Source organism: Amphibalanus amphitrite, unplaced genomic scaffold (genome assembly GCF_019059575.1).
Source record: "Amphibalanus amphitrite isolate SeventyFive unplaced genomic scaffold, NRLGWU_Aamphi_draft 000267F_arrow, whole genome shotgun sequence".
Lineage (NCBI taxonomy): Eukaryota > Metazoa > Arthropoda > Thecostraca > Balanomorpha > Balanidae > Amphibalanus > Amphibalanus amphitrite.
Genome location: NW_024881762.1, coordinates 530,416 through 554,763, shown reverse-complemented (window position 1 = coordinate 554,763; position 24,348 = coordinate 530,416). Strand labels below are relative to the sequence as shown.

General features: G+C 55.0%; 4 protein-coding genes across 4 annotated transcripts; all 4 read right to left on the bottom strand.

Moving 5' to 3' along the window:
- Positions 1-173: 173 nt before the first annotated feature.
- LOC122386924 (protein KIAA0100-like) lies at positions 174-19,403 on the bottom strand. The gene is made up of 14 exons (XM_043376671.1): positions 18,993-19,403; positions 18,466-18,729; positions 16,700-16,915; positions 16,253-16,396; positions 15,181-16,002; positions 14,714-14,881; positions 13,526-14,481; positions 12,908-13,178; positions 11,402-12,610; positions 9,307-11,052; positions 7,746-8,119; positions 2,090-2,225; positions 1,507-1,737; positions 174-494 (listed from the first exon to the last, which is right to left on the bottom strand). Exons 3-10 carry the CDS (start codon positions 16,910-16,912, stop codon positions 9,586-9,588), a joined length of 5,250 nt encoding a protein of 1,749 aa, XP_043232606.1. The 5' UTR covers positions 16,913-16,915; positions 18,466-18,729; positions 18,993-19,403; the 3' UTR covers positions 174-494; positions 1,507-1,737; positions 2,090-2,225; positions 7,746-8,119; positions 9,307-9,585.
- Positions 405-2,218, bottom strand: LOC122386946 (microsomal glutathione S-transferase 1-like). The gene is made up of 3 exons (XM_043376695.1): positions 2,090-2,218; positions 1,507-1,737; positions 405-494 (listed from the first exon to the last, which is right to left on the bottom strand). The coding sequence occupies exons 1-3, from the start codon at positions 2,216-2,218 to the stop codon at positions 405-407; spliced, it is 450 nt and encodes a 149-aa protein (XP_043232630.1).
- On the bottom strand, positions 2,711-5,271 carry LOC122386926 (galactose mutarotase-like). Its single transcript, XM_043376673.1, has 2 exons — positions 5,121-5,271; positions 2,711-4,385 (listed from the first exon to the last, which is right to left on the bottom strand). The coding sequence occupies exon 2, from the start codon at positions 4,374-4,376 to the stop codon at positions 3,309-3,311; it is 1,068 nt and encodes a 355-aa protein (XP_043232608.1). The 5' UTR covers positions 4,377-4,385; positions 5,121-5,271; the 3' UTR covers positions 2,711-3,308.
- Positions 16,912-23,509, bottom strand: LOC122386944. Its single transcript, XM_043376694.1, has 8 exons — positions 23,438-23,509; positions 20,866-21,067; positions 20,436-20,555; positions 19,756-20,163; positions 18,993-19,409; positions 18,618-18,729; positions 18,188-18,209; positions 16,912-16,915 (listed from the first exon to the last, which is right to left on the bottom strand). The coding sequence occupies exons 2-8, from the start codon at positions 20,971-20,973 to the stop codon at positions 16,912-16,914; spliced, it is 1,191 nt and encodes a 396-aa protein (XP_043232629.1). The 5' UTR covers positions 20,974-21,067; positions 23,438-23,509.
- Positions 23,510-24,348: the final 839 nt, after the last annotated feature.

Below are 24,348 nucleotides of genomic sequence, written 5' to 3'. Positions count from 1 at the left end.
AAAGATCTCACAAGAGGAAAGCATGCTACTAGCTGGGATCGAGGGGAAGTGAACGTGACCAGCAACGTGAAGGGAAACTGCGGTGTTTCGATCGCAGCGGCTCGAAAAAAAAAATAATGGAGAACAAAATCGATTAAAAAACGCACGTAGGTACTTCAAAGTTAAAACGTGAATGATATATATTCGTCTTTATTGCAAGCACATTTGTAGTTTCTTCATAAGCGATAACACACAGACTCAACACATTGCTGCACAAGGCTAATCAATAAATCCATGAGCATAGCTTGGCCCCGGGCGCGATTCTCGGTCAGGCGTATAATTCGATGCGTAGATTTATGAGTGGTGCCAGGAGCGGCTGGGAAGCCTTACTGGCACGGTGGTTCGTTCAGCTTCAGATGTCTGTTCTACATGGTGGCCAGCAGGATCTGGACGCACATGTAGACGGTGACGCCCATCCCGACCATGAAGCAGAGCGCACGGGACGGCTGCGGCACCTGGAAGAGCGGGGTAAACGATCGGTCAGAATCGGCTCTTACTCGACAATAAGCTTGGTGGTGCTTGTCGGCGATATCAAGCTCCTTTCCGTCAAATTCACCCTCACCGTCAAAACGAAATTAACATTAGCTTCTTCCACCCACATGCTGGTCTACATACAACATAAACCTCCCCCCTCAACACCCATAAACACACGAAACTTCAGCCCCAGCCAGTTTTTGCCATCTTTTTGGCCCAAACACAGCCAGTACCCACCTCACCAAACATGTCTCCCGTCAGACCCCCGAGCAGCACCCACCATATGACGCCATTGCCCAATGCCGCTACCCCTCCCTTACCCCTCTCCAGTACTAACCACATTCAGCGCCTCCCCAGCACTAACCACATTCAGCGCCTCCCCAGTACTGACCACATTCAGCGCCTCTCCAGTACTGACCACATTCAGCGCCTCCCCAGCACTAAACACATTCAGCGCCTCTCCAGTACTGACCACATTCAGCGCCACCCCCCAGTACTGATCACATTCAGCGCCTCTCCAGTACTGACCACATTCAGCGCCTCCCCAGCACTAACCACATTCAGCGCCTCCCCAGTACTGACCACATTCAGCGCCTCCCCACAACACTAACCACATTCAGCGCATCCCCAGTAGGTACTGACCACATTCAGCGCCTCTCCAGTACTGACCACATTCAGCGCCTCCCCAGCACTAAACACATTCAGCGCCTCCCCAGCACTGACCACATTCAGCGCCTCCCCAGCACTAACCACATTCAGCGCCTCCCCAGTACTGACCACATTCAGCGCCTCTCCAGTACTGACCACATTCAGCGCCTCCCCAGCACTAAACACATTCAGCGCCTCCCCAGCACTGACCACATTCAGCGCCTCCCCAGTACTGACCACATTCAGCGCCTCCCCAGCACTAACCACATTCAGCGCCTCCCCAGTACTGACCACATTCAGCGCCTCCCCAGTACTGACCACATTCAGCGCCTCCCCAGTACTGACCACATTTAGGTAGACGACGGTATGCAGCAGCCGGGCAGCGGCGAACACCCTGATGAGGGTGGTGGCGGTGGCGGCGGCCGGCCCGGTGGCCAGGTACAGCGGGCACAGTATCAGGAACGGTAGCACGTTCTCTAAGTCGTTCAGGTGCGCGCGCCGCACCCGTTCCACGTCCGGGTGGTCGAACTTGACCTTGCCTTGGAGGCCCTTGGCGTCCTCCGGGTTGGCAAACACCTGGTGGGAGAGGTGGGGAGGGGCGGCTTGTGAGAAAGGGTTTCGGGAGAGGGAGAGCGAGACAGCTGATGGGCTGACGAGAAAAAAAAAGCTATTAAAAAATAGACAGAACGGTCGATACATGCGTATCATTGAAATATGGTCGCATCGCAACGATATAAAGAAACAAAACGTCAAGGGATTAAACAAGTTGAACCTCTGCGAATGAAGCAATGCCATCCTAGCTATATGTCGATAGCTGAATAGCTCATCATTGCAATTGCGAACCTGCAATAACCGGATGAAATTGTGCAAATCGTACATAAAATAAAGCGAGACAGCGTCAGTTCAGCCCTCTGCACGTCAGTCTCACCTTGTTTCCCATCCTGTGCCGGACAGTGAACAGCGACATGAACAGCGTCTTCAGGCCCAGCACGGCCGCGTAGAACAGGTAGGTGACGAACACCGGGTTCGCCATGTTCAGGTCACCGAGGCCGGCCATCGTGGAGCTGTTGAGACGGAGAGATCGGGTCAGTGAAGCTGCGGTACGAGACAATGTAACAGCACTGCCGTTACAACTGCTCGTTTATACATTTCTTATGCTCTAAAGGCGCGTTGACCACTTTGCGCCAATTCCTACACAGAGGGATCATTGAGACCAGAGGTGATTATTATAAAATAAAATCGAGCCATCCGCTGCATATCGTTGATATCGGCTGTATATTGACTGTGCATCGTTGATCTCCACTTGGACGGTGGAAGTCAGATGGATAGTCTTCAGATCCTATACAATAAGCTTGGCATAGATCTCGTCCCTTCAGCAGATGTTAGGTTAGTGTCAAAACCACCAATTTGCTTTGATTGTTTGACTTTGATCAGTAAATATTTAGAAGGACAAAGGACAGAACGATTGTTTTGACTTCCTCGATGTTCAACAATCAAATCTGCTCCATCTTGAAACCGTTGCTCATCGACTCACCGTATAAAAACAGTATTTCTATGACTTGTATGTATTGTAAAATATGCTGGCAGGCAGACATTTCACACACGCACACTTTTGAACTGGTTGACTCCCTGAACACTCCCACAAAAATGCCCGACACTCGCAGTGGTCCACCACACCCGCCGATTCCACACATCGGGAGCCAGCGTAAGGTGTCCGACCTAGTGACCAAAATACACCAGCCAGTGGCCCAAGGCGAGTCAAAAAGCACACCCTCAACTGACTACAACGCAATGTTTCCTGAAACACAGGACTGAAATCGTCAGTGACAATTTCTTTTCATTTCCACGTGACGCGAGCTAAGAGCGGACCAGGTTACCTGAGCTAAAATACTGTCAAAGCGACTGATGGCTCCATTTTCTAGGTCATGCGCTAAAGAATCATGCTACCAATTGGTAAGACTAGCTACTGAATTTGATAGGTTAGTCCCTCTCCCTGATTGAGCTGACTTACTGGCAAGCGGAGCATCCACGATCTCGCAGGCTGCAGGAATTCACTACCACACGCCTCCAGAGCGCCATCTACAAATCACACCGCTCGCAGCGCCACCTACACACCAGCCCTCCCAGACCGATCGCAGCGCCACCTACTACAGAACATCACGAACGGAGAACTTGTAGATGCAAGTGTGCTGGTAGACCTCACCCGGGTTAACGATGGTGCTGGGGAACTCTGGCCGGTTCACAGCGTCCGGGAACTTCTGCGTCTCCATGCAGAAGGCTCCCTGTTGGCTGTAGGTGGCGCCCGCCTTACCAGGGGCTCCGTCCGCCGGAAGGAAGTTCCCCGTGTAGAACTGCAGGCCGGGCTGATCTGTGAACACCTCCATGGCTATACCCGAGTCGGCACTGTGCACCGCCGCGGCGGCGCCCACCGCGCCGTCCTCGGGCCGCTCCAGGCAGAAGTTATGGTCGAACCCGCCTCCCGGGGCGGCCGCCATCGCCTCCCCGAGCGGCCGCGGCAGGCGGAAATCGAAGGCCGAGTCCGCGACGGGCAGCCGGCGGCCGGTGACCAGACACTGGTCGTCCACCTCCAGCACCGTGTCGGCGTTAATGGTGACCTGGTGCCGGAGCAGGGCGTCCCGGCCGGCGCCGTGCCCCGCCAGGTTCCAGAAGCTGTGGTTGGACAAGTTCACCGGGGTGGGCCGGTCCGTCATGGCCTGGTACCGGATCACCAGCTGACTGTCCTCGGTCAGCTGATAGGTCACGTGGGTGGTCAGCTGACCCGGGTAGCCCTCCTCGCCGTCCGGACTGATGTAGGTGAAAGTGACGCTGTCTCCGGCCACGTGGGACCCCCAGAGCTGCCGGTCGAAGCCGCGCTCTCCGCCGTGGAGGTGCAGCGGCGGCCGGTTCTGGGTCAGCTGGTACGTCTGGCCGCTCAGCGTGAACGTGCCGCCGGCGATCCGGTTGGCCACCCTGCCGACCGTGCAGCCGAAGAAGCGGCTCGTCGCCGCCAGGTAGCCGTCGTAGGTGTCCTCGCCGAGCACGACGTCCACCGGCTGACCGGAGCGGCCGCGCACCTTGAGCGAGGTCAGCCGCGCGCCGTAGTTGATGACCTGGGCCTCGGTGCCGGCAGAGTTGGAGAGGGTGAACCGGCGCACCGGCTGGCTCGTGTTCCGAGTGCGGAACACGCCGAAATTGTCCTCCGCCACTGTGGTCATGGCGCCGGCCTGTCGACAGGCACACGGTCAAGGGTCAGAGGTCACGAGTCAGGTGACGAGTCAGGTCATGGGTCAGTCAGGTCAGCAGGGTAGAGTCAGGGTCAGAGTCAGCGTTATCTCACCGTCAAAGGTTAGCGTTCTGGGCCACAGGTTAGCATTGGCAGGTCAGCCGAAAGGTCCTCCAGGTCAGGTCATATTAGAGAACGGGTTCTGCGTCAGGTCAGGTCAGGTCAGACAGACAGAAAAAAAAAACAGGGCGTATCTAGTGTGTAATATGGTAGTGAGCCGCACCGGTAAACATTGGTGATATTTGCACTATTAAAATAAGATAATCAGGGGCAAAACCGATAACTGAAAAATTTGGAACAGAACAAGACCAGGAATCGGGTGGAACCGCAGCAGTATCGATTTGGAGAACCATTCACGTGTAGCGTGACGATAGAGGGGACAGTGATGGTGCCTCCTGCTTCGCGCCGTCACCGTTACCAACACTAGAGAGGGCACGCCATTCAGGCCAAGGCCATTACCTAATCTCAAGCAAATATAGATACTTTCTAGCAGCGACAACACCATACAAACACAGATATTGGTGTCGTTTTAGCACCATCATGCAAAGTTGCATCAAAACATTTATAGTTATCACTCATATAAGAAATAGTAGTAAGGACTTATCTGGTAAGAATAACCTCCTACTAACAAGTATGAGCCTATTGACTGCGCTTTGTATCTACAATACATGTATACCTCTAGATAAGCTCAGAGCGTCCCTGCCCAACGCTCCACCACCACAGTCTCACGCTCCTGTTCCACTGACGCCGCACGGGCCACTGTGTTGGGAGTCTGTTCAAACGGGCCTGTGAGGACGCCGTCGCCGCCCGGCCGGCCGCCGTCAGCTGACAGTCTGTGTCAACATACACACCGCCACTGAAGTGTGTGTGTGGGGGGGGGGGACCATGGAGACAGGGCGCCGCAAGGATACATGATTCGAGCCACGAGATCGGAGAAAGGCACTGACACTCAAGTACGGGGGAGGGGGGGGGGGGGGGGGAGGGCATTGAGGAATAAATCCAGGACAAAGCCACGGCTAGGCCGAGAGCAGTGTGCTGCTAGATCCGCAGTTCGTGCCTGAGACGGTAATTCATTCTGACACAGGAGATTGTCACATGACCCGGCCGTCCGGGCGGGGAGGAGGGGGAGGGGTGTGGCTCCGCCCGCCGCCCCGCCCCATATCTGACCATTGTCCTCCCTCCCCACCCCCCAGCGTCGATAGAGGACCCGTGTCGGGGTATCGGTCGACCGATAACGCCGGTACTTATCGTACCGAGCCAGGGCAGTGAGCGGACAGGCCAGGAGGGTCCGTGATGGAGAGTGGCCGGCAGAAGTACAGAACACGAACCGAGGACGGATGAAATTGAAATGTGCCAACGGCAGACTGTCAGAAGCCAGACAGATATCTGACAGCGGTTAGTAAATAAACAATTATGGACACCGACTGCGGGAGACCCTTCTACGGCAAAACAAATGAACAAAAAGTGCACCAAAGAATGGTTCAGGCTACTCACCTTCGTAGTCTGTGTCGTAATAATGAATACACGCTGAAATAAGTCTTCATCGCTAACCAAACAGAGTAGTGAGCACAAACATAAAACGTACCGAGCGATAAAACCAAGTCTGCCCAATGAAACAGAGCCGTCACCTCAACGCCCCAATGCAAAAAAAAAAAAAAAACATGCCGAGGCAAATCGAGTAACATTTACACGATTAAAAACTACAAAAATGACAAATTATATTGACCAAAAAACGAGAGCTCGTCAGACCTGCAAAGAACCAATCTGATAGCTCACAGCTATTTTTCCGTATACCAGTGGTGTAGAAATAAAAAGGGCACCTCTGTTACAACTCGTATTGGCATGTTCGGTAGCGGTCTGTTTTCCTTCATCAGCTGTAGCATAAACATTCCCGACCATGGAGCCACCTTGTGTTTATAATAGAGCAGCTGGGTTGATGCAAAACAAACACAATGTCTCCGATTAACGATGCACCTCAGCGTGCATACAACGATGCATGCATGTTGCAGACTCCAAACTCCCGCGTCCCATCGCATACCATCCGCTGCTACACCAAGGGGGACGATATGGGGTGAGGAAGCTGAGTCAGACCTTTCGGGCCCACGCGGCACACTAGTGTGTTCCTATGCGGGCACCCCCGTCCCACCCCTGCTTCGTACAGTTGTTCTGGGGGATGGGAGTGGATAGGGGCACCGTGACTCGTCTGAGCGGCTAGTTATAGACGCTAATGAGCCCCGCCAGTTTGTCAGTCACAGTCGGCTGGAGGTCGACAAACGGCGGCACAGCTGGCTAGCGAACAGGGGTAAAGGAGGGGGTAAGTTATTAAACACGCATTATTCCTAATGTACTTACATAGACACGACAATGGATCCGTGAAAGCGCCCGTCCGAAATTATGTATGGTAGAACGGGGGGGGGGGGTGGAAATACCGATTACAGGGAAGGTGCGCGAATACCGAGAGAACAAACACAGTTTCGGGGAACGTTCTGTGGCCATTGACAGACATTGATAGCATCATGTTATGTTGCATTTTTGTATGTTGCCAATAGATTGTCGTTGGCAATAGATATCTTTTCTAGCTTACAGCGACGTTTAAGATACCCGTCTGGCCGGTCGAGTCATTGTCCGTCAGAAAGAAGGCATACCCCAAAGGAGCAATTCACCATTTCCCCCGGTGAGTTTCGATTTCTCCGCACACTCCTCGGCGCGCACCGGGCCGATTGTGCAGCGTCATCGTTACGAACCACGCGGTAAGGTCGGCGCTGAGTCGGACCCGACGATGGCACCATTCACCATGACGGGCGGAAGACGGGGAGACGGGGAGTGGGGGGGGGGGGGCTTTCTACTTCGAGTGAATAAATGAGTTCGACCATGACACTATTCGATAACCGAAAATAGCAAACGCTCACTAGCAGGCTTTGATAAACTAAAATTAATAAGCACTTAGGAAGCAGGCCAAAGCTGCTCAGCAATTACCGGTAAAGCATAAATCCGGAAAATGCGCACGGTAAAATTCACGTCAATAAAAATCCCAACCATTTCACAAAAGTGAGAGGACTGAAAACATTCCGTGATCCGTGCCACTTCCCGCCCTCAGACCGGCCCACCAACAGCGAACCCCTCGGCCAGTCTCCACCGACCTGCGTAGCTCGGTTGCTGCCATGAGCCGCTTCCGTCCGAGCCCGTGACGCGCAAAACATTGGTCAAACGCCTTGCACAGCTCAACAGCTGAAATATATCGGGCATCCGCCACAATACAGTCAGATATCAACTCCCCAGACCCGCCCGAGTTTCAACTCACCGCTGTAGGTGCTGGTTCCTGGAGCAGTCGCGAGATTCCTTCCTTCCCCCGACGTCACCGGCGTTCAACGAGGCAGCGTCGGCGGCCGACGCCGGGCCGTCCCAGCGCGCACGCGCAGAACGACCGACCGTGGCCTTGAGTCGAGGTAGTAGCGACGGCGACGGCGGCACGGACGGCCCCGCCCCTGGCGGAGGGGCGCGGGCCTCGGACCACAGGCAGCAGAGGCAGCCCCGCCCCCGGCGAGGGGCGCGGGCCTCGGAAGGCAGCGCCGGCAGCCCCGCCCCCAGCGAGGAGACGCAGAGCCAAGGCGGCGATCGGCAGGGATGCAGCGACCGGCAGGACAGGAGGCGTTCGGGTGATCCGGAGGCGACAGGCTGGGAGAAAAGGATCAGTCAGTCACTATACAGTCGACGAGGTACACTACACAGCACAGTCAACCCTCCAATCTAGACCCAGAACTAGCGCCACAGCCAAACGGTGGCCGTTAAATGGATGCGGTCACCGGTCATTCAGAGCTGCTGGTGCCCCTGCTTGCATCGCCCCTGTCGCCAGTCTGGATACCGGCAACGACAATATCACAATTCACGACCAATGCCCTCTGTCTCAGTATGCTGGACCTCCATAGTCCAGATCTTCATAATTCCCAAACAGGTTACAGGCATTCGCGGAGGACCGGTTAGGATGTTCGGCCCTATGCTTACTCATCAAAGGGCAGCGCTCCTTACTGAAGACACTGTTATTTTAATTTTTAACTAATTTTAAAGGGCAATAAACACTTCAGATATATTGCACAATATATATTTTAATCTTTGACTTGATCGAGGATTGCAGCGATCACAACAACATTCTAACATCCACCTGACACAGCATAGGTATCATATATCGCATACGATATAATTAGTCACGCTCAAAAGAGCTGCATCAAAATAACATAACACGATCGTCCGCAGATCATTCGGTCATCAGCTATTGAATCAGCGTCGGATTCCACGCAACGAACAGCTGACAGCAGCGGTGAAAGACAAGAGTGTCACTGGTTATAGCTCGCGCAGGAACTAATAGGCTATTCTCGGATCAGAGGGACAAAACATAGTTAGAGAGCCCAGGACGTCTGCCAATAGCGCATTGAAAAGGAGCCGTCAGTTGCGGTATCAAGTATCAAGTACCTATCGAGAGTATGACTGTAACGCAGCCAGGGCTGCTTTTAGAGCAGTATGCAATGCTGTGAAGTGATGAAGTGACCAAGAAGCAGCACGCGTCGATGGTAAGCACTGGCCTTTACCAGTTGAGAAGGAAACAACAAGTGAGAGACTATCACATCTCTTCAACAGCGAGTGAACACATTGTTCCATCAATCACAAACTGACCAAGCAGCAAAAATAGCACTATCTCGCGCAGATGGACTCAATACCTCCAAAACAGGACGGTCAAACGCCACTTGGACTAGTGGCCAACGGTTAGATACTGGAAAATGGTGCAGTACGGGAAAAGACAAAGTTACCTGCCGTCTTGGAAAAGAGAGGAATGCAAAAGACTGATTATGGAGAAAAAGGAACATTACCTTTCGGATGAAATGACGCCCGACACCCTGTTGGTTGTTTATCGCTCGCCGAGGGCCAGTCTTCCAGTCTCGGTGTATTGTTTCAGCCTCGGCGTAGTGCTGCGGGCCGGTGCTCCAGTGACTAGGTGTGATGGAGAGTATCCCATCTCCAGTCAGTAGGCACAGCCCACTGACAAACAGTACCTAAAGCTCTAGTGCCGGGGTGGGTCGGTCCGCCTCTCCAGCCCGACCCACAGCCTCGGTCCGTCTCTCCAGTCCGGCTCACACTATCCACCTCCCCTAGCTCCTGTGCAGGTGGAAGAAGCTCTTCCTGGCCGGTTTCTCCTTCTCACTTCCCGGCGCCATCATGGACCCGAACAGCAGCCTCGCCTTGTCCTCCTCATCATGCGGCGGCTCCTCGGCGCCCGGCGCTCCCCTCCCGCCGATCTGCAGCTTCTGCTTGATGGCCTGCGACAGCAGAACCCGCTTAGTGTCGTTCTTCATGGCCAGCAGCAGGTCCAGCCAGGTCCAGGTGACGTTGTGGTACTCGAGGGTGGGCACCGTCAGCAGGAAGTTGTGCACGTCCTCTAGGTTCTTCTCCTTCTCTCCCTTGTAGCTGACCCGCACCGTCACCTCGGGCACCTTGATGTAGATGAAGAGCATGTTGTTCTGCGCGCGCTCCTTCATCTTTTCCACATCATCCTTCTCGATGGCTACGTAGAAGCTGCTCTCCTTCTTCTGTTTGCGTTTTTCTTTCTTGGATAGCTTCTCTTTGGGCGCTGGTACGTCCTCCTCCAAATGCTCCGTGTCACGTTCCGGGAAACAGAAGCGCAGCATCGTTTTGAAGAACTGGTACGTCATGCCGATGTTGATGGGTGTGATGTTGATCTCAAGGTGCTCCTTGACGCTGATGCCCCCGACGGGCGGCCTCTCCCTGAAGTAGACGCGCAGTGAGCGTTGCCGGTCCACCGGCATCCCGCTCTGGGTCTCCGTGGGCTGCAGGACGTCTCTGTAGGCTGGGTTCGGCAGCAGGTTCGACATGCTGATGTAGCCCAGCTCCAGCAGGTGCTCCACGCTGTCGTCACTCTTGGTATGCTTGGTGTACTGGAAGTTGCTGATGACCAGGTCTGCCAGGCCCAGCTGGCCGTCCGGCTCGGTGAGTCGCCACTGCGCGTGCCGGATGCACACCTCCGCCGTCCGGATCATGGACACCGGCTGTTGTGCGTCACCCTTCCGCGCCGCCGGCTTGGGCGTCTTGGAGAGCTGCGTCTCCTTGTAGATGTGAATCCTCATGGCCAGCTCCTCCGCCGATGCGCTGAGCTGTTCCTTCTTATCCAGCGTCTGGCGCTCCTTGTCGGCCATCTCGGCCTGGAGTCGGACCGCCGCGGCGCGGTCCGGCGCCTCGTCCCGCTGTCGCTGCAGCTGGTAGGTGGCCTTCTCCAGCTGCCGGATCTCCGACATCATGGCCCTGCAGCGGTTCTGCAGCTGCTGGATGGGCCGCCGCTGGTCCTCCAGCGCCGACAGCTGCATCTGGAAGCGCATCCGCTGCAGCTGGTCGGAGCTCTGGCGGCGCCGCGGCGCCACGTACAGCAGCAGATTGTTGACGATGTCCAGCACCATGGCGTACTGGAGGCTGTTGGTGCACACGTTCAGGTCGTGGTGGGTGACGGTGAGCGCGTCCACGGGCTCCTCCTGGCCGGGCCACAGCTGGGAGGGGGCCGTCGGCAGAGGAGGGATCGACTCGACAGAGTCCGGATCCACCGACACCTGGCGGAGAGAGAAAGAAAGACAAGGGGTCAGTTGCGAGTCGGAAGTTCGGCAATGTACGAGATCAACCAGTGAGTTTACCCGAAACAAGTCATTGATCCATGGTTAAGCTGAGAAATCTTTGAGTAAAATGTAGCTTTACAATGCCAGAACCTGGTCCTGACAGCATTTTGAGTTTTGATAGACACCACACCGGTGTCACAAAATTCTACGAACTAGCTATTGCCATATTTTGACGAACAATACCTCCCTAACATTTTTAAATCATTCAACAGCTATCTCGGTAACTACCAGCACAGGTAGTTAATGCAATGCAACCCGTCCATTGACCACTGCGCCTCTGACCCACCTCTCCATAGCTGGCGTAGAAGAACTCGCAGCGGCACCGGGACACCACCCTCTGCAGCTGAATGCTGTCGTGCTCGTCAGCTCCGGCCGCTCCCACCGTCTCCGTGACCACCCCGCCGACCGACTGACCCGAGCCGACCAGGTCCGGTACGTCCCTAATGTCGTCATCGTCCCGCTCCTCGATATTGTCCACCGTGAGCCACATGATGTTCTCGGTGGCCGGGTCGCTGGCCGGGTGGCCGGCGCTCACCGTGGCGTAGTACTGCATGCCGTCCAGCCGGCCCACCCAGGAGGTCTTGCTGACCAGCGTTCGGTCCCGCCAGACGGGCCGGTGGAGCCGCTGAAGGACCTGACTCTTGGAGGAGGTGATGATGACGTAGCCGCGCGTCTCGATCCCCTTGAGGAGGACCTGACAGTTGACGAGCTCCACCAGCCAGCTGTTATGGAGGACGTCTGTGGCGTGACAGGCCGCCACACCGCGCAGCGCGGTCTCGTCCAGCTCTCCGCCGGCGGCGTCCTCACTGAAGGCCACCGGCGCGGCGCCCAGCTCGGCGATCAGCTTCTGCAGCATACTGGCGGCCTGGCCCGACTGCAGCCGGGACATCGGAGACGGGGTGCTGGCCGAGAGCGAGCTGTTCAGACCGCCGGTGGCCGCCGCCGCCGCGCCGTCCAGAGAGCCCGTCCGCGGGGGTTTCTGCGGGGTCCGAGTCGCCCCTCCGGAGCCCGAGTCGAACGTGATGCCCTTGAGGGCGGCTGTGGAGAGGTTCCGCTTCAGCTGCTGGTTGTTGGTGAAGCTGTCGAACAGCGCGAAGCCGGCGTCTCGGTTGTCCTTGGTCCAGGCTGCCTTCATGTTATGCACGACCAGCCGGTGGGTGGGACACTCGCGCGTGGTATCGGCCACACTCGCCGCTCTACCATACGACACCCGTACCACTGACAGGAAGAACCACTTGGCCACGAGGCCGGCGTCTGCTGGGGGCGGCGGCGCGGGCGCGGCCCCCGGCTCCGTCTGCCGCAGGGAGCTCTGCAGCCACACCTCCGCGTCGTTGAGCTCGCAGTTGAGGTACTCGATGGCCCAGCAGGCGCGCGGTCGGTGCCTCAGGCCGTCACAGACGGGCCGCAGGGTGAGGCGGTGCTCCGAGCTGAGCGACACCCGGCCGCCGCGGATGTCCAGCCCGTGCTGCCGCGTGAACGACATCCAGTAGGAGACCTGGGGGCGGGGAGCGGCATGTCACGCCACGGAAACAAACTGGAGCGAGGATAAAACACGGAGAGCGCTTCAATATTCAATACGTAAGCAAAAAAAAAAAAAAACAAAAAAAAAACATGGAAGCTGAAATAGGTAAAAGATGCTATGGAGGCAGGACAGCTATCATGGTATTGTGCACCTGTCACATCTTTCCCTACGTGTCGCCAAAATGGAAACCTTTACAGAGATATCTGGTTAGGGTACTTTTCAAAAAACACGACTACCCGAAGAGCCCAATCGCCAAGCGTCGTATCTCACCTGGAATGCGTGCAGGTTCAGTGACAGTCTCACACACTTGTAGTGCCTCGACAGCTGCGCCTTTCGCGGCCGCACATTATTAAACACCGCCCCGCGCCGGGTAGGCCGGGTCATCCCCGACAGGATGAACTGGAGGTTCTCGAACCAGCGCAGCGTGCTGCCGTAGAGCAGCATTGTTGGTACCACGGGCTGCGGACCGCCGGCCGCCGGCGCAGTCAGCGGCCGCGTCTCGATCGAGATGGACATGTTCAGGTTCTGGGACCGGAACGCCCTGCGGTACAGCAAATCGGGGCGTCATTATGTCGGCTTGATATATGTGAATGCTACAGTATTATGTCGGAAAATAATGTTAACATTGAAACTTATGAATAAGATGCAGAATAATAACATCAAAGAGAATCAGAGGGTCATGTCAACGCATACACATACCTTTCATTCATATTTAATTAAATGTGAATCATGGAACCGTCAAAAATATCCATAATCATTGAGCTTTTAAGACCTGTAAAACATCAGATCCAAGTGCATCGTACCAGCCAGCCAACACTTTTCGATCGGCCGATCACGCTCCTGACATCCCTCACGTTCCCAACCCCGCCTCCACCTGTGTCCTCTCACCTAAACGAGTCATGCTCCTGGTTGCTCGAGTACTCTGGCAGTTTATCCCGGGCGCAGGGTATCACTGCGTGGTGATCCCGCGGGTCGCCCATACACAGCCAGTCCAGCTTGAAGGCCAGCTTCAGGCCGGGCACAAACAGCAGTCGACAGTCGTCGTACTTGCTGGCGGTGCGCACGTAGACGCTGAGGTCGCCCTTGAAGACGATCTTGCCGTCGGTCCAGTCGGTGACCAGGTCGGCGAAGGTGAGCTCCATCTCCTCCGTGGTGTTGTAGGGGTCCAGCGAGGCGTGTAACAGCAGCGTCAGCTGCCGCACGCTCTGCGTGATCCGGCCGTGCATCTTGAGGCGCACTTTGTCCCACCAGGGCAGCGGAGGGGACGGGTCCGTGCTGGGACGGAGCACCTTCTCCAGACAGAGGTTAAACATGGCCACGGCGGGCTCCCAGCAGGGTCCGTACGCCGCCACCAGCTGGTCCACGTCCGAGCTGAGGTCGTAGTAGTACTTCAGACTCATCAGCGACCTGTCCACCTGGTCGTCCTCGAACGGCGACTGCAGGCGGACGGGCAGCTGACGCGTGGCGCGCGGCACGGCCACCTGCTCGGCGCCGACCATCCGTCCCCAGAGGTGCAGCTGGTGGACGTCCAGCACGGGCTGCGGGTAGTCCCGCAGCGTCACCGTCCACCTCTGACAGCTGGTCACCAGCTCGCGGCACCACAGCGTGCTGAAGGCCGGCTCGTCGTCCGGCCAGGGGGAGAGCGGGTCGATCCGGCGCAGCTCGGACACACAGGCGGCGCGGCCGTGAAAACTGGGGTCAGCCAGCGCCCAGAACTCGAGCGAGTCCATGGACCAGAGGAGGAGCCGGGTGCGCATCGGTGCGCCGCTGCGGTACATCTGGGCGGCGCGCTGCACGAACAGCTGGGCGTCCCGCTGCTGCAGCTGCTGGTACAGACTCTCCACCTGCGGATGATGGTAAGGGAGGGATAGGGACGACGTTTCTAACTTGGCAGCGAGGTTCAATAGACCACTGACGAATGCTGCAGAGAAACGGAACAAAACTTAAAATTATGACTTTACTGACTTTATGCTCCGCAGTAGCATTCGGAAGGAGACCATTACATTATCTAATAAACCATGCAACTGCGCGACAGTGTCTCTCTGCACACAGCGATACACGTCCCGATCGACTGACCTTTCTGGCCTGTAGAAGTCCGTGGATGCGGCGCTGCTCCTCTATTTTCAGGTCCAGCGTCTGCCGCCGTTTGACGCTCTCGTGATACTCGTCCTCCAGAAGCTCGTAGTTGTCGCGCAGTTTGACCTCGAATGGGTCGTCACAGATCTCCAGCGAGAGCTGCTTGATCTGCAGGGGAACAAACAGAATGTATTAGAAACTACATGCGAAACGGGTACGGGGCATCAGCCATAGGTATACCTTAAGAGCCTAAGGACGATGAAGAAAGAAAAATGTATTGACAATCATTACTCATTAGTGTAATTTTTAAAAATAGTCCAAAAATAGAGAAAAAATCACCGTTTGTCTTTTGTTAAGGGGATAAGCCAGTCAATTAGACCTAAAATTTATGGCGCCACAGTCTACTAGCTCCTGTCCAATCACTATGTCCGGACCTCGCCGAGTCCTGTCCTCCTCTCCCCACTGACCTGAATGCAGAGGTCGGCCGGCAGCGGTCCGTCCTCCCTGGCCGGGCCGCTGGGCCGCCCGTGCAGCCGGCGCAGCCACCGCACCGTCGTCAGCAGCTCCTCGCTCCACGCCTCAGAGAAATCGTATCCGTACGGCACGGAGCCCTCCAGGCTAGTGATGGTCACCTCCCAGCAGTCATTCTGCGGTAGGAGGAGCTCCTCACAGGCTGCGCGCCGCGCCGCCGCCGCCACGTGCGCCGTGCTGCGCTCCGCCCTCAGACCCCGCAGCACAATAATCTCGTGTCCGTCGAACAGAAACTTGGGCGCAGCGGCCGTCAGACAGGCCCGGCTGCCGTCTCGAATCCAGCAGAGCTCGGAGGCGGTCAGACCGAACCGGCAGTGATCGGAGAGAGCGGCGTCCACGGTCAGCTCGGCGCGGAGTCGGACCGTCAGCCGCGGACCGGGGGTCGGCGCGGCGGGGGTAGCGGCGGGGGAAGGAGGTTTCAGCAGCGCCGCCCACCTCCTCAGACAGTCGGCCGTGTTTTTCAGGTGCCGGTGAGCGGTGGGACTCCACCGGACCGCGGCTGTTTCCCTCACAGACACCGTCAGCTCTCCGTCCGTCCGCCCCCGCAGTTTGAGCCGCGCTATGTTCAGCGCGGGCTCGGGCAGCGCGGCGCCCTTGTTGCAGGGCAGCGGCGGCGCGGCGGTCGGCCGGCCGGCGCTCACCGCCGCCCGTTCCACGACGAAGCTGAGCAGGCCGGCCGTGCGGTCACCGTTCACCGAGTCGAGCCGCAGCGCCGAGCAGTGCTCGCCCGTCACCGCCAGCAGCGTCAGGTTGGACGCCTGGAACAGAGAGGGCAGAGGGGAGTCAGAGCCGGTCGCGGGGATCCGACAAACTACTTTTCATTTTCAGACTTCATCCGGGGACGGAGGCACAACGGTCAGCGTTGTTCATCAAGGGCGAGAACGCAAGTATTGGCCATGAGGCAGTAGGTAAGTAGCTTTATAACATCACCAGACGCAACAAACCACTGCTCAGCAGCTACACCGATTGCTACACTCTCAAGCCCACTACTGCACAAATCCACCCTACCTGCACACTGAGGTCCGCCGGCTGTGACGCCGATCCTCCGGCGGCCGAGGCGGCGGGGACAGGTGGTTTGGACGGCGGCAGCAGTCGCCGTGCCGAGTCGGTGGCGAACTGGGCCAGCGCCGCCGCTGACTCACTGGCCTCCACCTGAGGAGCGGACGACATGCCAGTTTAACATGTCAGGCATCAAGGGAGTTCGGCCGTGGAAAATCACCGCAAGCGATACCGCCTACGTCAGGAAAATTGTGCCAAACAAACATATTTTATGATTGTTTCGACACGAAAGTTTATCGCAGGTTCTTTAACAATTACTGAGAGCCCGCAAGAATAGAAATATGCTCACAACAGCACTACTCTCAACATCTTATAATACTGATAATACCAAATGTACAAACGTTACTATACTGTAATTTCACCATCATCTAATTCACCCTCCAGCCTACCACCCACCTGCAGGTTTTCCAGCAGCAGTCCCAGTTTGGGCGGCGCGCCGTCGGCGGCCCGCCGGTGGCTGACCAGCAGAGCTCCCAGCACCAGCGCGGCACCGGCCACGTGGCGGCGCTGGGCCGGCTCGGCCGCTCCCAGACAGCAGGTGAGCGTCTCCAGGACCAGCTCCCCGGCGGCCGGCGAGCCGCCCAGCTTACCGTGCGTCAGACACGCCATCACCTGGTGAAAGGGGCGGGGTGAGAGGTGAGAACTGGAGGAAGGCACAGTGATGCAAATGGGGTTCACGAGTGGCCATAAATACGAAAAAGGCCCAAAATTCAAGTTCACTTAATCGAATAAATCGTAATATGGCCAGTCAGGCAAATGTTTGGGGTGTCTGAAAAAGTATGATTTTAATGTTTTTGTCAAAACCGGCCTCGTGTAGGATTGTCAGAAGTCGAGACATTTTCGATGTCGTAAAATGACTGTCAGGTACTTGAAATTCAAGTGCCGCTACGTGCGTTCATGTCATACAAACTGCAAAAATTATACATGAAAATGATCCCCGAAGCCTGCTGCTTCTAATGCCACGTCATAAAAAGCCGTATCTATTTTGGTTTGGCGGTGAGCTAACTATTTGTAATCATGTTGCAACCGCAGTTTTTTACCAAAAATATTTGCTTTCAATTCACCTACAGCACTTCACACAGTGTGTGCCCGTTAGTGCACCATATCATAGCCTTCCCTAATCATTTCTGAGTCGCATCGTGAAAGAATTAAGGCGCTAGCACAGGGGTGACCGGCGCTACAGAAGTTTTCGTCCGGCACGGTCGGGTGCCGCGGCGCAGCGGGCGGCCCGGGCGGCCGCGCCGCCGCGCCGCCCGGACGCCGCGCGGCGGCACCCACCCGCCCACTGCGCGCCCACTGCGGCACCCGACCGCCCGGACAAAAACCTCTGTAGCACCGGTCAGCCCTGTGCTAGCGCCTTAATTCTTTCACGATGCGACTCAGAAATGATTAGGGAAGGCTATGGTATGGTGGACTAACGGGCACACACTGTGTTAAGTGCTGTAGGTGAAACGAAAGCATTTTTTTCTTAGTAAAAAAACTGCGATTGCAACATGATGATAAATAGTCAAATTACCGCCAAAGCGAATGAGATAAGGCTTTTTGTGACCCGGCATTAGAAGCAGAAGGCTTTGGGGATCATTCCCATGCATAATTTTTTCAATTTGTACGAAATGAACGCAAACCAGCGGCGTTTGAACTTGCGAGTGTCTGACCGTCATTTTACGACCTAGAAAATGTCACGACTTCTGACGATTATACACGAGGCCGGTTTTGACAAAATCATGAAAACCATGTGATTTCAGATGCCCCAAACATTTGTCTACTCGGCCATATCACAATTAACTCGATTTGGTAAACTTGACTTTTGGGTATTTATGGCCACTCGTGAACCCCATTTGCATCACTGTGGAAGGGGGGGGGGGGGAGAGCCACCCAGCTTACCGTGCGTCAGACACGCCATCACCTGGTGAAAGGGACGGGGTGAGAGGTGAGAACTGGGTTGCCGCCCAGCTTACCGTGCGTCAGACACGCCATCACCTGGATAGATAGCAAAAGAGCTTAGGTTTCTCAAAGAAAGGTGGGCGTGAGCCTACAACTGAATTTTCGACATAGATAGCCTGCCTCCGCCAGATCTCCGTTTGAAAACCCCAACGGCTCTCCCACACATCTAACCAATACCGTATCAATTCAAATCTTCCCCTAATCTCCCCTGCACTGACCGGCGGCAGTGCGGGCAGCAGCAGACACGTCTCCACGTCCCACAGCTCGGCGTCCAGTCTCAGCCTCCAGCGGCGACCTGCGGCTGACGGCGGCGGGGGCGGCGGCGGGGGCGGGGGCGGTCGGCGCCGCAGCGGATCCACCCCCAGCCGACACAGCCAGTCCGACACCGCCTCGTGGCTGTAGGTGAGCTGCAGCGTGTGGCCGCCGAACGCAGCCTCCAGGGACGGGGAGGGACTCTCCAGGTCGTCGGCACGCACCGACAGCTGGGGAGAGCGGGAGAGGCGTCAAGTGCAACAGAACTCAGCGGTCCGATCACGACAGGAATAACAATAAGTAACTAACAATGAAGCGTTAATACAGCCACGACACTATCCAATACGGATCTAGTTACAACATTGCACTGGTGGCCGTAACAACATCGTTATTCTAGCAGTCAGCATCTGACATAATACTTTGACACAAAGCAGACTAACAAGCCCAGCAAATTAAAGTCGCACCTATGAGCCCGGCCAGTCCTCAGCCGTACCTGCAGATTGGCGAGTGAGGCCAGCCGCGCTCCGTCGGCGGTCTCCACCCCCAGCTCCTCCAGTTTGAGTGACGCGCTGGCCTCGGTGAGTCGCGGGGCGCTGCTCGCCTCCAGTCGGCAGCTGCCCAGTCGAGAGGCCAGCCGCCGCTCCCCGTGTTCAGAGGTGAGGGTCAGCTCGGAGAAGGTCAGAGCCGCGGAGACGGGGACGCGGGGCGCCAGCCACTGCCACCGCTCCACCCCGGCGGGCGCCGGAGGGGACGGAACAGGGGACGGCGGGCCGGGGCGCGGCTCAGAGGCGGCGGCCAGTAGCGGCGGCACCAGACGGTCCGACAGCAGGACGTCCGGCCGCAGCAGCCGCACGGACACCTCCGTCAGCTGGGGCGCCGGCGGCGGGCCGCGCTGGTCCGGCTCGTCTCCCTGAGGACGGAGAGGAACGCGTCAGTTCCAACTGAAGGTTAAATACGTCACCTACATTAGCGACATGCATGCAACGGTTCGATATGCATCGTGAGATGCCATGGAAGCGCTCAGGAAGACGGAGATAAAAACAAAACATACGGTATCCCAGTTACGGGCAAAAATAACCTTGCATTTGCGCGCTCAGCACCTCGAGTTTCTAATATTTCAAGCCGGCGCTTCTTTTACCGTACATTTTTACTTTAACGCGAGCATTTCAACGACGGCCCATAAAAGTCTGACATGAGGCACCAAAGACCGTCCTCACTTACCCTCCCCTCCCCTCACTCCCTCGGTCCCCACTAACCGGCTGCACGGTGGCCTGCAGCTCCAGCTCCGCGGTCAGCCGGGCCAGCGGCGGCGGTCCGTCCCCCGTCTCCGCCTCCCCCTCTCCGTCCGGCGGTGCGGCGCCGTCCAGCCTCGCACACAGCGCCGCGGCGCGCAGCACCAGCATCAGCCCGTTGTCTATGGTACTGGTACCCTCCAAGGTGACCCGGGCGGCCTGGAGGCGGGCGCGCCGCTCCCCGCCCACCGCCCATTCGGCGCCGGCCTGGTACACGTACACCCCGGCGAACTGGCCCAGGGAGAGCAGGGCAGAGGCGGAGGAGCGGCCCGCCGAGGAGGGGGAGGAGGGGGAGGGCGAGGGGGAGGGAGAGGCGGCCCCGGTGTGCGTCAGACGGACCCCGTGAAGACACAGCGCCAGAGGCCGGTGGACCTGTGGGCAAAGACAGATACGTAGGTCAGACAAAGGAAGTACATCCTGACTGATGAAAAATAAACTCAGACAATTACATATATGTACAAGGTACGAACACCACTCAGACAGGAAATTGCAAGCGCTGGGTGTGAAATCGCAACCCAAGAACACCGCTGGTTTTCGTCCATACCCGTGACTATCAGACACCGTGAGAACATTCACGACACACTGGTGATTATCCATGAACGGCGGAGAGAAGCTGTCCCGAGCGGCGGGCGGGGAATCCTCACCTGGCTGTTGACGAGGCTGCTGGTGATGGTCAGCCCGTTGGCGGTCAGTCGGACCGGTCCCCACTCCAGGCTCAGCTGGTACACACACAGCGGGTGGAGGCCGATCCTGCCCAGGGATATCTGCCGCGAACGGGACGGGACAGAAAGGGAACGTCAGGGATTGGAGACTGGAGCGCCGGTACACCGCTCTACGGCATCGGAATAATGGCAAGCCAGCGACGGTGAACTAACATCATGGTACTCTCTTCATTTACGACTGAACTATCTACGGACTTGTTTGCGAAAACATATTGAGATAGTGCGATAAAAACGGGGTTGACGAACGTATTTGACAGATAATAACCAAAAACAGCTTGAGCATTACAGGACAGTGAACTGAGCTGATCGATAGAGAATGGAGATTGAAAATATTGAATATCAGCCAATTTACCTGAAGGTTGTAGCGCCAGACGAGGAGCCATGACAGCAGCTGGGGCAGCAGCCGGGTCACCACGTAGTAGAATGCCACCAGGCAGAGAGCCACCGAGCCCAGGTGCATGGTGGCGCCTGGGACTCACACAGACCCAGAGTGTCTAGTGCTGATCTGTCATCAAATTATGCTCTTGACTGTAGTGTTGACAGAACTCTGTCACCTGGTGGAAGACGTATGCTTAGATTAAAAACAAGATTTGCCTTCTATTGCCTGAGCAAATAACTATTTAGTAGCCATGAGCTTTGTATGGAAGGGAGGATGGCTTTTTCTGACTGACTCATAGAGGAGGGGCTGATCATTTGACCAAAGTTGGTCCAGTTGACCTCACAGATAGACACACACAGGTCACCAACAAAAAATATGAGATAGGTATTTAAATGTTTCATTTTTCTTGTTACCCTCAACTATCTGCCCAAAGCTCCTAAGTAATTGCTGAATAGCTAGCCAGGAAAAATATTTTATATCATGAGGTGAGGAGACTCAGTCACTCAGAGTCAGTCAGGATAGGTTGACCTGACATTATGTGACCCATATTACAATTTCAACAATCTGCACAAAAATATATAATGGTACCTATGCCAAAACACTATAGAGGCCCAGAGGGTTTCAATTTTCAAACACCCCCCTCCCAGCTCCCATGATGTCCTAAAAAAGTCAGTCCTGTAAAAATCCATCTAAATTAGAAATGAATCAATTAACAAATTTGGACATGTTAACCCTCGCATGTGTAGGGGGGGGGGGGTCGGATGGACCCCCCCCCCATGGTTTTTCGCGAATAACTTGCGTAAAAAGCGGCTGATCACGACGAAACTTTCAGTACCCTCACATTGATCAATTTTACACCTACCCTGAAAATTTCATGACCCTGACCCAAATGACCTTTGACCTGTGACCTCTTTTCCGAGACCATGTTTGGCCGGAATCGCGATTCTGCGTATGTCGGCTCGCATTAGCCGCGCGTTTGCAAGCTTTTCGTGGTTTCAAACGTTCAAACATGTGATTCGATGTTGCTTCCATGCATTAGGGTGGGTGTCAAGGTCACCTGAAGGTCAGGTCAGGTCATTGACCTTTGGTGACCTCGGGTGACCTCGGTTCACTTTTTCGAGCTGTACATGTTTCTAGGCTAGTTTTTGGAGCTGAATTCGAATTTAGCAACCATTTGAACATTTACGAAGTAGTTTTGGTGCCTTCGTAACATGTTACGAAGCTGTCAGAGGCGGTTGACACGTACTACGAATACCCGTCACGACGCCTACTGGTTGACCTGACCTGACCTGACCCGACCTGGTCTAAATGCTTAAAGACATCATCTGTGATCAAAACTAACACGATATTCGTGATCAGCACCCCAAAAAACCCCTTAGCAGCCACACTTTACGACTTTCTAACAGGTCCCGATTTTCCCGACTTTGGGTCATTGACCTGACCTGGAAGGTCAACCAATGACCTAGGACCTTAAAATTGGGTATCATCGGCTTCCTCTCGTCACGGGCAACACGCTCGTTTTTTCCGCGAAGCTCTAGCTCGATCAGGGGCCAAACGGCAAGGGGGGGGGGGTCCAACCGACCCCCCCCCCTACACATTAGAAGCTGGCAAACGCAGCACACATGCGAGGGTTAAGCTCTAAGCCTAAAAATCCAAATACCCTAAGGTAAGGTAAGGTAGGTATGTGTTTTCAAATTAATGCAGGAAGTGGAAACTGCTTTAAAATTCCTCAACTCTACCTAAGTACATATGCAAATTTTAGTCATATTTAATGCACATTTAGCATTTCTAACATATTTTTAGCATGACATTCTTAGCATGGCATTTTTAGCACATATTGTTGATAGTTGAGGAATATAAAGTGAGTTATGAGCCTATGTAAAATGTGAAAAATAAGATCTTTATTTGATTTCAAAATAAAATAAATTGCCAACTCAGAGCATCATTTTCATTTTTTCGATATCATTCAGAGGCACATTACTGAATACTGATGGAATTTGATTAAATTTGAAACAAATGTTTGTCAATGTCCATCCAATCTTCTGTAGGAACTTTCAACAAGATCATTACCGTTGATTGTTGAGGTAGACTGTATTCGTGCATTGCTTTGAAATACGAGCAGAAACGGAAAGAAGATGGGCGCAGCAGGAATGTGAAAATGATAGTAACTATTGACTATATGAACGCAAGGACAAACGTTTCAGCCATTGAATTCCCTGCTTAACTTTCATAAATAATAGCCGTCTTTCAGCTGGATTTTAACTGAAAGCCGGCGGCGGCAGGACTCTCGTCGAAAAATGAAATGACACTTTCATTTAACATCGCACATAGGGACATAGGGACATAGGGAGGAACTTGCATTTTACGGCAGTCGTAACCAAGGCAGTATCCCAGGGCAGTATCAACTTATCATGGCAGTATAGGTATACCGTCCTAACATTTTACTTATTTACTTTATGCTTGCTAGCTCCGATAATATGAGACCACTGACCAGCAGATGTTGACGTTAGCATACCATTTAAATTGGATGATTCAGGATACCTACTTGCTGACTGCTGACTAACAAATAAATCAGAATAATATAATCAGAGTAATCAGAATAATTCTAACATCTTCATAATAATATTCAAATAGAAGTTTCTTTTGCGCCGCTTATGCCGCCTCCACCGATTCAAGGTTGAGCGTTTTTTTCTGTGGTATTTATGTTGTGTGAATTACGTCAGAGCTTATGACGTAATTTACATGAAATTGTTTTTATCATTTTGAGGCGAGCTAAATGAATGAATGAATGAATGAATGAATGAATGAATGAATGAATGAATGAATGAATGAATGAATGAATGAATGAATGAATGAATGAATGAATGAATGAATGAGCAAACGAACGCACTAGCGAACAAACGGCCGACCGACCAGCCGACCGACCGACCGGCGACCGTCTTCGTTTCTATGGGCCGAGGCGCCGACCGACTGACCGACCGACCGACCGACCGACCGAACGAACGAACGAACGAAGGAACAGTGGCGTACGCACATACAGGACATTCCGTGCATGCCCTGTCCCTTTGGCTCATCGTCCCCGGCGCCCTCAGTGACTGGCGCCCCTCTGTCCAGTGTTGGCGCTCCTCCAGTCGATAGCGGCGCGCTTCTAGTTGATGGCGAAGCCCCTCTGTCCAGTATTGGCGCTCCTCTGGTGATAGTGGCGCCCTCCTAGACGATATGGTGGGCCGGTGGCGCCCCTTTGTCCAGTATTGGCGCCCCTCCAATCGATAGCGTCGCGCTCCTAGATGATGGTGGGTGGCGCCCCTCTGTCCAGTATGTCAGTTATGTTCGTTCCGCACGTGTACGAACATAACTGACACATTCAAGTTTCAGATATGTGGCGCCCTCCTTGTTGTTGGCGCCCTCCTTGATTGGCGCCCTCTCGTCCAATGCCCTGGTCCTTCGCAAATTCCT